Below are 13,132 nucleotides of genomic sequence, written 5' to 3' on the forward strand. Positions count from 1 at the left end.
CAAGACATTTTGTTTACGTTGACTGGCCGCAGCCACGGCTCCCCAGAGCTCCCAGTGGCTGTGATTCACCATTCCCTGACAATGGGAGCTGCGGGAAGCAGCGTGGGCCACAGGGAGGTGCTGGCCGCTGCTTCCTGTAGCTCCCATTGGCCAGGAACAGCAAACCGCGGTCACTGGGAGCCGTGAGGGGGCCATGTCTGCGGATGGTCAACATAAACAAAATGTCTCACGACCTGCCAGTGCATCAACCTGATGAGCCATTTGCCAAAGGTTGCCGACCCTGTCCTAGAATCCACAGTAATAGTTTCAAGAGCTATACAAACATAAAAACCCTAGTTCTGCCATAAAAGTAGAAAAATAGGCAAAAACATGACCAGTCCACAACCAAAGTGAGTTGGGAGAGATAGATGTGTGATTCACATGTTCATAGCCTACCAATCTCAACTCCTAGATGACTGAGGGGAAAAAAAAGGTCACTGGGAAGCCAGACAAAATGCAACTCTGGCCAACAACCTGACAGTGTTAAAACACTGCCACTTGAGGTTAGTAGTCAGTAGGACTCATTGTAGACCTCATTTATGTGGTGGGTCTAATCTCATGGTAGTTCTCCACTTTTCATCTTTTAAGATTGAATTAGAAAGTCAGTGTTATGGTTAAGCAGTCCTTGCTGCCATGTACAGGGCTATTATAAAATCGACGAGTTTAGGTTCAGAAAATAATTTTCTATCCTCGGAAGACAGACAAAACACAGACAACAAGGGAAGAGTAGCACCATTCTGTGGAGCAGCTAGCAACAATCACTACTGTTGAGCAGTGGTGATTCCCAGAGGAAAAAGCAGTAAAAAGTTAAGACCAGTTTGATGATGCCCACAAGTTAGGTCGTTTATAATTTAAAAGCCCAATATTTTGTTGCAATTTGGGGAATAGCAAGAGTCCTTTGTTATTTCAATAGATTAATTTTTCCAGTTTATGCTATTTTTAGCTTTATTTTATCAAGATATTTGATTTGCATGTATAAATATATAGCCTTGACTCTAGGCACTTTAATGATGACTAAAACCACAAACCATTCAAAAACAGAAGCAGACCTCTACACAAAGACCTTGTCTACACTGGCAAGTTTCTGTACAGTAAACCAGCTTTCTGCATTGTAACTTCCGAGGTGTACACACTGACGAGCCACTCAGTGCGCAGAAACTGCACAGTTGCAGTGCTGTAAAAAAGCCATCCTGATGAGAGGCATACAGCTTTCTGCGCCGGGGGTACAGGGCCACGGTGCCAGTGTAGACACCCTGGTCAAGTGCTGCAACCGGGAGGTGTCCCAGAATGCCTGTTCTTGCCTCTCTGGTCATCAGTTTGAATTCTACTGCCCTGCCCTCAGGTGATCAACCGTCGTCCCCACCCCGTAAATTCCTTGGGAATTTTGAAAGTCTCCTTCCTGTTTGCTCAGTGATGCGTGCAGTGGTCTCAGCGCATCTTTCCAGGTTGCCACGCGTGTTCCACGCACCAGGCAATCCCCCGCTTGGAGCAATGCCGAGCTGCTGGACCTCATCAGCATTTAGGGAGAGGAGGCTGTCCAGTCCCAGCTGTGCTCCAGCTGCAGGAATTATGATACCTACAGACAGATTTCACGATGCATGACAGAAAGGTGCCATGACTAGGACACACTGCAGTGCAGGGTCAAAGTGAAGGAGCTGCGGAACACCTACCATAAGGCGCGGGAGGCAAACCGCTGCTCTGGTGCTCCGCCCACGAGCTGCTGGTTCTACAAAGAGCTGGATGCGATACTCGGTGGCGACCCCACCTCCACTGCGAAGGCCACTGAGGATACTTGGGTGGCTTGCGTGCCACTTGAGAGTGGACCGAGCCAGGAGGAGGAAATCTGGGACAAGGATGTGGAGGGAGACCCAGAGGCAGAGGACAACTGGGAGGTCAGAGATGCATGCAGCCAGGAGTGCTTTTCTACCCCAGAGGAGGCTAGCCAGTCACAGCTATTGGATCTTGGCGAAGCGCAAACTGGAGAGGAGGCTCCTGGTAAGTGGATTTGATTTTGGGAATCACTGAAGTAAGTTGTTGGGGGCAGGAGGGTTGCAGAAAGCAGGCTTGTGTCTGTATGATGTGCTTACCACCACATGCCTAGTCTGAGCGGCGAAACAGGCTGTTGATTGACTCCCTCACTTCACGGGAATCTGCCTCAGAGATCTCCAGGAAATCTCATGGAGATACTGGGCAATCCACTGCTGTAGGTTCTTTGGCAGAGTTGCTTTGTTTCTTGCTCCATTAAGGGTAACTTTACCGCACCACTCTGCAGACACTGGGAGGGGGGGGGGGGAGGATCCATTGCTGCACACAGGTGAGCTGCATAAGGGCCAGGGTGGAAGCCGCAATCTTGGAGAAGACCCTCCTTTGATTCCCTGCTCACCCTCAGCAGCGAGATATCTTCCATAATGAACAAAGCCTGTGGAAAATATGGGGACAGGAATGATTACCAGGCCACCCCTACACTGCTGGTTCTCTCCAAGAGCCATGTAGGGTCCGGGAACACTGATTTCCCCTGCCCCTGCAGCTACTCACCATTTTGGGGATCTTGTGGCTCATATGTGCTTGCCTGGGGACAGGCAGTTAGTGACAGGTATGTGAATAGTGGCTGTGTTTTAAATCACTGGATCAGTGTTCTGTGTGTTTCAGACAATACTGCTTCTGTAAAATGTTGCCTTTTGGCTTCACAGAGTTGACCTTGGAAGCCCAGCCTCCCTCTTTGTTATCGCTGGCTGAACAGCTGCGCAGAATTAGAAAGTGGCCATGAAGAACTAAGGAGGACTTTCTGCGTGAGGTTATGATGCACTCCGTGGCCGAAAAACAGGAACTGAAGGAGTCATGGGACAGTGAGAAGAGGGACTGAAAGGAGAACACAGCACGCCAGAATGAAGCCACGAAGCGGATCTTAAACATTATGGAGCGCCAAGCAGACACGCTCCAGGCGATACAAGCACTGCAAACCGAGCATCTCCAAGTCCACCCTCCCTTGCAGCCTCTGTCGCAAAACTCTTTCCCATGCGCCCCCCAGACTCTGCCAACACACTCTTATCAACCTCCTGGCTCCAGTCTGTACCCGCGGCATTCCACTCCTCCCCTGTCACATTCCAGCACTGCGGACTCCCAGTACCCACTGCACTCAACACCCATCCCTCTGCAGATTAGCCCTTCCCAAGTACAGTGCCCACTGCATTGTACTTCAAAAGGAGAAGGTTGGATATGATCTCTGGACATACACAAATCTTTAAGCGTCCCGGGACCCCCCATCCTCCTGGGACCTTCCCTTCCCCCATCCCCCTCAGTGCTGATGTGGTTTTTTTTGTTTGTCTCTCTCCTCCGGTTGTTATTTTTTAATAAAAGAATTGTGTTGGTTTGAAAGCAATCTTTATTCTATTAATTGAAAGCAAACAGAGCCCTTCAAAGCAACACACTACTATCTTAAACCTTCATAGTGCATCGTCTGCACCAATCACAATCACTTCCTAGCATTACAAGCACTGCACTCCCGAACATAGCAACAAATATTAGTGGCTTTCAGCTTCAAATTGCTGGCTCAAGGCATCCCTGTTCCTTATGGCAGCATGCTACACCCCTCTAATACCCCTAGTCTCTAACTGTTCAAATTCAGCCTCCAGGAGCTGAGCATCAGTGGTCCAGCCCAGAGAGAAGCTTTCACCTTTCCCTTCACAAATATTATGTAGCATACAGCACGCGGCTATAAGCATAGGAATATTGTCATTGGCCAGGTCCAGTTTCCCATATAGGCAGTGCCTACAGGCCTTTAAATGGCCAAAAGCACACCCAACAGTCATTCTGTATTTGCTCAGCCTGTTGTTGAACCACTCCTTGCTGCTGTCAAGGTGCCCCGTGTATGGCTACATAAGCCACGTCATTAAGGGGTATGCAGGGTCTCCCAGGATCACAACAGGCATTTTGACTTCCTCTACGGTGATCTTCTGGTCCGGGAAGAAAGTCCCTGCTTGCAGCTTCCTGAACAGGTCAGTGTTCCGAAAGATGTGTGCATCATGCACCTTTCTGGACCAGCCTGCGTTAAGATCTGTGAAACGCGCACGGTGATCCACAAGCGCCTGGAGAACCATAGAGGAATATCCCTTCCGATTAATGTACTCGGTGGCTAGGTGGTCTGGGGCCAGAATTGGAATATGCATGCCATCTATCACCCCTCCTCAGTTAGGGAAGCCCATTTGTGCAAAGCCATCCACAATGTCATGCACGTTGCCTAGAGTCATGGTCTTTTGGAGCAGGATGCGATTAACGGCCCTGCACACTTCCATCAACGAGTCCAACAATCAACTTTCCCACTCCGCTCTACCGATCGGTTAGTGACCGATCGGTAGAAGTCTGGAGTAGCCAGCTTCCACAGTTCAATTGCCACGCACTTCTCGAGGGACAGGGCAGCTCTCACTCATGTCCTTTTGCCGCAGGGCTGGGGCAAGCTCATCACACAGTCCCACGAATGTGGCTTTCCTCATCCAAAAGTTCTGCAGCCACTGTTTGTCACCCCAGACGTGCATGACGATGTGATCCCACCACTCGTGCTTGTTTTCCGAGCCCAAAAGCAGCGTTCCATTGTGGTCAGCACCTCTGTTAATGCCACAGGCAATCTCGTGACATAGCTACTATACATAGCAAAATCAATGTCGCACTCCTCTTGCCTTTGTAGTTTAAGGAATAACTCCACTGCCACTCATAATGTGTTAGTCAGAGCGAGCAGCATACTGGTCTACTGTTCAGGATCCATTCCTGCAGACCAAAGAGGCAGAGTGCGCAGTACACAAACCGTTGAAAGACGGCACCAAATGCGGATGGAAGCACAGGCATTGCTAAGATGCGAAACAATGCATCATGGGGCATTGGGACAGGACCTCCCCTCCACCTGCCCACAACTCTTAGTGGCAGAAGAGGAAGAGATACTCTGTGGGATAGCTCCCCAGAGTGCAACGCTCCGAATACCGCTGCAAGTGCCGCAAGTGTGTATATGCTATTGTGCAGGAAGCTGACAATGTGAACACACAACAGCGGTTTCCCTTCAGCGCTCTCTGAGTGGCACTGTAACGGCCAGTGCTGCAACTCTGCCACTGTAGACATACCCAAAAACAGCTAGCCAACAAAGAAACAAGTAACTACCAGAGCAGATGTGACAAGTCAACCAATGGTCTGGAGAGGGTTAAGATTTGATTTGAAAGTGGACATTCAGAAACTCTAACAAAGCCAGATTCTTTTTCACAGGAAGAGGAGCTAGTTCAGGAGTTTCAGTGACAAGTACATGTGCTGAGTGACTGGGACACTTTTGGACTGGTTAGTATAGTAACATATTGGGAAGGGGAAAAATAGGGACTTCAACTGATTGCAGCTAGTGGCTTGAGATACTGTTTATCTTTAAAAGAATAAATAGCTCTGCCCTAATGTTTCAACCAAAGATCTATCATTTGGTGTCAAAAAGAATGTGTATCTATTTAAATGTTTAACAACAACAAAAGAAGAGCTTCTCAAAGACAAATGTAGTTAGGAACATACTTACCAAGGCAATCATAAAGACTCTGACTTATCCAAGCTAGTATAGCAAGAGTGATAAGGTCTCCAAAACTCGCTGCAATAGGTGTAGCAACATTGTCAGGATTTATGCCCGTCTTCTTTGATCCAACAATAACTCCAACCATTATTATGCCTAGATTGAAGGTAAGAAGAAAACATGTCAATCTTTATCTACATCGTAATCCCACAGGAAATCTATGGAAAAACTGGAAATCAAAACCAGAGCTCCTGACAACTACAAGCTTGTGTCTTTTTCCTAAGATCATGCTTCCTCCCACTTGACTCAACAACATTTATTTTATTTCTTCTTTTTTTTTTTTTCAAATGAGGTTATTTAATTAGGTATAGTACAGGGGTCGTCAACCTTCGGCATGCAGCCAATCAGGGTAATCTGCTGGTGAGCCACAAGACATTTTGTTTATGTTGACTGTCTGCAGGCAAGGCCGCCCACAGCTCCCAGGGGCTGCAGTTCACTGTTCCTGGCCAATGGGAGCTGTGGGAAGTGGTGGCCAGCATGTCCCTGTGGCCTGCGCTGCTTCCCACAGCTCCCGTTGGCTGGGAACGGCGAACCGTGGCCACTGGTAGGCGTGGGGGGCTGTGCCTGAGGATGGTCAACGTAAACAAAATGTCTCACGGCCTGCCAGCAGATTACCCTGATGGGCTGCGTGCCAAAGGTTGCCAACCCCTGGTCTAGCTGAATGAACTGTCAAAGATTTCATCACTCAATAAATATGCATTAGCTATTATCAGATGCACACATTTTTTTCAGAATGTCCTACCAGAAACTTGGCCACAAGTCACTGAACTGTGTAATTTAAAAAAAAATTCATTATTAGCTACACAGTCAATCAAAACAACACTTTACACAGAGGTCAACAGTTAGTATGCATTCTAAAAACAGCAACACTGAAATTCTTTTTAAGAGTAATTTCCCTATAGTATTCAAATGCCTGTCAAGAATGTTATTCACAGTGTTACATTAGCAATATTATTTGGTACTGAAAAGAATTTTCCCTCTCATCATCCAGTAGACCTAAGAGAGAAGAGAAGCTCTGAAGAGATTTCAATTGTGTTTATTCTATTATTTTTAACATTATTTACATATTTTTTAAATTAATTTCTTCTACTCCTTAAATCACTAGTCAGGAAGACTCAATTTAATCATGGATTTCTACATAATAATACATTCTTGTTGGTAGTTATAACCTTAATACATATTCTTCACAACTCAGAGACAGACGTAGGTTTCATTTTTAGAAGGTACATACTATACATTTTAAGTGATTTATTTTGAAGATTCTTCAGATGAGTTTTATAGCTATATCAGAAAATGAATGATTGTTTGATTATTTCATTTACCAAAGATAACTGAAGCAGATATTTATGAAGTCACTGGGAGGTGAACTATCTCCAATTCCAGCAGGTTAATCATTAATATTTGGAGGATTTTCCTGCCATGCTGTATTAGGAGGAGATCACCACCAGACAGACATTTAAATTGTTTTATTTAACTAAAACAACATCATCATGTATTCTGGATTTTTTTCTTCAACAGCAAACATATAATATTTTAACAAAACAAGCATACGAATTTTTGAATTTAGTTAAACTTTCAAGTTTTTTAAAATCAGGTTTGTTTTTGTTAAAATTGTTTTTAACTAAAATAGTTAAATGAAATTTTTTTTAAAAAAAACAAAAATTAAAATTGACTATGTCAGCCAGGTCAACATGAGAAACTTAAAATATTGGCTTCTGCAGCTAACTCAGTCGTCTTCACCTTCATTTTCCTGTTTGTACATAATCTGGAAAAGAAAAACAAGCTTTCCTGTTTTTTCAGGTCCCAAACGATTTCTCAATTTGGAATGAATTAGTCCAAAGGAAGAAAATATTCTTTCTACACCAGCAGAAGAAGATACTGCTGTTAAAAGTGAGGTTATCACTTCAACAGTCTCTGAATCCAAGTGCTTAAGTGACTTCCACCAGTTACTTTCTTACTTAAAGTGTTACTTTCTTTAAAACATCATCAGCAAATAGGGTGACCAGACAGCAAGTGTGAAAAATCGGGACGGGGGGGGGGGATAATAGGAGCCTATATAAGAAAATGACCCCAAAATTGGGACTGTCCCTATAAAATCGGACATCAGGTCACCCTATCAGCAAACATATATTTCTTGAATGCTTCACCCTTAGCTCTGAAGTTTATTATAGTTGGCATTATGGAGGAATGATTGCTGGATGTCCATGTCATAGCCAACTCTTCTTCTACAGCAGTTAAGGTTTGTCCCTGGTTCTGAGCATTGAGAATATTTGCAAGAAAATGAGCTGGAGACAGTGCTTGTCCCGTTCATTTTTTTAATGCTTGTAATTTAACTCTGTAATTGCACATTTCTCTTTTTAAGATCTCACTCCGTCCCTTCCGAATTTCAACAGCGTCAGCAATAAAACAGCTATTTCTCTGCATTTTGTTCAAGGCTACAGAAATAGGCTTCAGGGTACTCAGCATGTGTTCAACACTTCTCTTAAGCCCAATGTTGAGAACTTTGGCTGTGACAGTGCCATCTATTTTTTCACGATTTTGTTCACAAACGGTCATCGGATTAGGCCAATTCTTGATATAGTGCTCAAAACAGTCCACTACTGAGTTCCATCACACATCTTGTGGGAGAGTTAGCTTGGTTCCTCCCATTTTTTTCAGAGCAGCTGCTGCAAAGTGGTTGTTATGGAAGTATTTTGCAATTTCAACAACATTAGCCTTTATTTCTGGAACACTGAAGTCTTTGGCTTGGAGGTGCGTCAAATGAGCACTGCAACCGTATGTTATTAGCTTGGGACTCTCTTCACTCTCTTCTAAATAATTTCTTCTCATGTTGGATACATTTGCAGAATTGTCTGTGACCAAGCTGCATACTAGATATTTGAATTTTTTTCCACAGTTTGTTATAGCTTTTCCTGCTACTTCTTGTAAGTATTCTGCGGTGTGTGCATTTCCTGATGTAGCAATTGTTTCTGTAAGAAAGACATTCCCTTCTTCTGTTGTCACATAAGCACATACAACAGGATCATTGTGGAGATTGCTCCACCCATCAAGACTCAGGTTAACAATTTGACCCTCTAGACCTTTTGCACACTGCTCAATTTCTCTTTCATATGCTTTTTCCAGCAATTTGCCTGTGACATCTGCTCCGTTGCGTGGACTGTATCCTGGTCTTAATGACTGAACCATGTTAATGAAGTGTGGGTTCTCAATCATACGGAAAGGAGAGTTTGTTGCATAAACAAACCAGGCAATTTTTTCATCAATTACCTCTTTTTGTAATCTGCTGGTTCTTATCACAAACTTATCTATGGTTGTTTCTGGATGATGGAGGTTTTTTTTCTTTTTGCTACAGGTGATAGACTATGGCTATGTGACATACATGATGTGACTGAAACACTATCATTGGCAGACAACTCTGAAACTATAGAAAATGATGGTGTTCTTGAGGGTGGATAGTCTTCAGAATCCTGTATGTTGAGGATGAATTCTCCTAAACAAAATAAGTCAATGCAGTTATTTAATTATTATTACTACACTGCTCATTTAGTATTACTCATTGCATTCACTGACACTCAGTACTACTTTAAAGGTGAAATTGTAAAAGGAAGATCTGCCTATTTTACCTATTTATTGTTTATCACAACTGCATCTAAAATGATAGTACCATAGAGTAACCATATTTTTTGCTCAAACATGAGAATTCAAGAATAGTTCAGAAGGAAGACAGGCAGTCCTTAAGACAGAAGTATGAAATAAAGTTTACCAACCTGAAGATTCTGCATGTTCAGACATGTTCCTTTCATCATCTTCAATGCAGCTTCCTCCTGAGAAGGAACACTTCTCATGATGTTGTTTCATTTAGGCAACCAGGCCTTGCATTTCTTTGTTGCACTGTTTGCATTTTGCACGCATGCCTGTCTTACCCACAGATAGAGGAACTTCATTAAAATACTCCCATACTGGGTCTCTTTTACAGCCTGCTGCCGTTATAGGTTTTCCCTTCTAGTGAGAGAATGGTAGGGTAGATCTCAAATCAATGAAGGCTACACTCTGAAAGACCTCAAGACTTCTGGAATATGCTGCTCAAAACAGTTTCACTTTTGTTTCTAACTGCCTGTCCCTCCCTTCTCACATTTATCTCCAGACTTCTTCTCCTTGTCCAGATCTATTCTGCCCCCAACAATCTTCTATTCATTAAACTTTTTGAAACTTTGCACTTTTGGAGAGAGGTAAGGGACTGACTCTGTGTACACACATTTGCAGAGGGAAAATAGGGTTGAGGTCTGTTATTTCTCACCTCTATATATTATTTATTTGTTTTAAAATATTTTTGCTGTTAACAAGCATGTTATCTCTGGAGACACAAATTCACAGTTTGAGAACTGCAAAACTAAGCATCTCTGATGGTATCTTCTAGACTCAGCACTGAGTCCCATTGGGTAGATAGAAAGATTAACCTAAATAATCTATACAGAAGCCCCTGGAATCCCATAAGATTGGGTCCCTAAATTCATGAACTATTGGAACTCATTTACAAAACTTTCTTAAACATTACATGAATATATTGTCTTATACTAAAGAATTAGAACTTATAATCCCTATTCCATGATGAGATATCTTTGAGCTATAATGTATCTTAATTAAAACTATCTTTTTAGATAGGATTTTTTTTGATAAAATGCTTTTTGAGGAAAAAAGCAATTTAAATTAAAAAAATCTGATTTTTTAATTTTTTTTTTAAATCATTGATTTTTATCCACGCTGTTCCACAGTCATAAGTAGGATTTTGTCTCAGTTCCCATTTATGAAGGAGGTAGGCCCATCTGCTTTGTGATGTGCAGATGTGGTTCAAAAGTGGACCATATTTTCTGTGGGAATGAAAAACCACTGGGTTCTCTCTGGTTGGGTCCCTGATGAGATGTTTGCTTGGGATTTTGGTATCCTTCCACCTTGCTTGCCATTGAACTTCTGTCTGAGTCTTCAAACTCTTGCGTTGCAAGCCAAAAAAGGATTTTCTGGATTTGAGTCAGAATCTTGGTATGTTATTTAGGACTTCATATACTGGAAGATCCTTGCTTCCTTGAATATAATACGATTTCTGAAGGATTCTCACATCGCAATAAATTTTGGGGGTTGGATGTACGCCACTTCTGGAAGCCACAGCTGTGGTGTTGATTTTACTGTACCGTAATGATGCGAGTGGCAGTGCTGAAAGTTGACAAGTGATATGTGGAAGCTATGTATCCATATGGTTGAGCAGTATTCTGTGGTAGAATAAAAAGGGGCCAATGAAGCGTTCCATAGAGTTTTTGCAACAGTTCCCCAGGTCATTCCTCCCAGTTTCTGAATGAGATTTACACACATCTTTATTTTGTCATGAATATTTTTCAGGTGCTGGATGTATGTGAGGCTTTGGTCAGATGTCACACCAAGATATTTCAGGATGGTATCGTGTGTTATCTGCTGGTCACAGAAGTCCACATGCAGTTCCACCCTAGCCTTTTGATTATTTAGATGAAGTGTTGGCACAACAGTCTTGGTGGGGTCTGGTTTTAGCCACCAATATTCTTTCCTGGTATTCAGGTCCTTAGTTAGGATTTGTTCTTCGATAGATAAATTTTCTGCCTGTGTAGTTAGAGCAATGTCATCAGCAAAGACAAATTTCTGTAATTATGTTTGGGGAAGGTACATATTAAACAGGATCAGCGCTAAGACTGATCGCTGTAGTGGGCTACCGTACAGAGCGTGTGATCTACTGAACGGGTCACCCAAGAAAAGGTGAAATCTATGATTGATCAGAACTTCTCTGAAGAAGATTATTGTCACAGTGCATGGGATAATTGTACTGGCTTTCGGGAAAAGGCTGTTTCTCCATACAGCTTTGTAGGTGGCATATAAGTCTAAGAAAGCTGTCTCAGGCTTGGCATTTTGCTGGAAACCCACCTCAGTGTGTGTTATTAAGGCTAATATTGGTCACTCAGTCACAAATAAGAACTGACAATGTATATTGTACAGTGGTAAATTAAAAAATAAAGACATCTCCCATCTTAAGAGCTTAGAATCTAAAACCAACTCTTTCTGTTCACAGAGAATCATGACCGTAGTGCCATGTGATTGGATATCATATCCCATCACACTGTCTGACTTAAAGCCCTCTAGGATTTGTTTTTTTAAATGTTTCTTTTGCTGTGGACACAATTAGCACCATACTTTTTCAAACTTAAACTTAAACATGGCTTCATTAAGAGATTCAATAAAAGGTATAAATGCTAGATGGGTAATTGAATATGGTGTAAGGTTTTATTTAAAACTCCTTTAAAGAACATGACAAGCTATGGGCAAGTATAATGAAGAAGTGGGCCAGAATTGTGGTCATAATTCAAAACCAGTTTAACAATAATAAACAGAGGGAGCAAATTTCAACACAGCTGTTTTGCCACAAATTAAACATCTTGGAAAAGACAGATATCCAGGAAAATCTATGCCTAGGTTCTTTTTTTGATCCAATTTCGTTACTATGATTCTAGTTTTTAGCCTGAAGAGTGCAAAGGGCATCCAACTGTCATCTGTCTGCTTCAGACAGATTGTACTCTCCTGGGATTTATATCTTAAGTAACATTGTTTCTTGACTTTAGCAAAGCTTTTGACACGGTCTCCCACAGTATTCTTGTCAGCAAGTTAAGGAAGTATGGGCTGGATGAATGCACTATAAGGTGGGTAGAAAGCTGGCTAGATTGTCGGGCTCAACGGGTAGTGATCAATGGCTCCATGTCTAGTTGGCAGCCGGTATCAAGTGGAGTGCCCCAAGGGTCGGTCCTGGGGCCGGTTTTGTTCAATATCTTCATAAATGATCTGGAGGATGGTGTGGATTGCACTCTCAGCAAATTTGCGGATGATACTAAACTGGGAGGAGTGGTAGATACGCTGGAGGGGAGGGATAGGATACAGAAGGACCTAGACCAATTGGAAGATTGGGCCAAAAGAAATCTGATGAGGTTCAATAAAGATAAGTGCAGGGTCCTGCACTTAGGATGGAAGAACCCAATGCACCGCTACAGACTAGGGACCGAATGGCTAGGCAGCAGTTCTGCGGAAAAGGACCTAGGGGTGACAGTGGACGAGAAGCTGGATATGAGTCAGCAGTGTGCCCTTGTTGCCAAGAAGGCCAATGGCATTTTGGGATGTATAAGTAGGGGCATAGCGAGCAGATCAAGGGACGTGATCATTCCCCTCTATTCGACATTGGTGAGGCCTCATCTGGAGTACTGTGTCCAGTTTTGGGCCCCACACCACAAGAAGGATGTGGATAAATTGGAGAGAGTCCAGCGAAGGGCAACAAAAATGATTAGGGGACTGGAACACATGACTTATGAGGAGAGGCTGAGGGAGCTGGGATTGTTTAGCCTGCAGAAGAGAAGAATGAGGGGGGATTTGATAGCTGCTTTCAACTACCTGAAAGGGGGTTCCAAAGAGGATGGCTCTAGACTGTTCTCAATGGTAGCA

The 13,132-nt window shown here is 43.1% G+C and overlaps 1 protein-coding gene across 4 annotated transcripts in view; it reads right to left on the minus strand.

Moving 5' to 3' along the window:
• Positions 1–13,132, minus strand: part of SLC41A2 (solute carrier family 41 member 2) — a 99,961-nt gene that overhangs the window by 45,115 nt on the left and 41,714 nt on the right. For all 4 annotated transcript variants that reach the window (XM_084649849.1, XM_084649848.1, XM_084649847.1 and 1 more), the window contains one exon: positions 5,579–5,725. In XM_084649849.1, coding sequence (XP_084505975.1) covers positions 5,579–5,725 — 147 coding nt within the window. The remainder of the gene's footprint in view (positions 1–5,578; positions 5,726–13,132) is intronic.

Source organism: Lepidochelys olivacea (genome assembly GCF_965140295.1).
Source record: "Lepidochelys olivacea isolate rLepOli2 genome assembly, chromosome: 1".
Lineage (NCBI taxonomy): Eukaryota > Metazoa > Chordata > Testudines > Cheloniidae > Lepidochelys > Lepidochelys olivacea.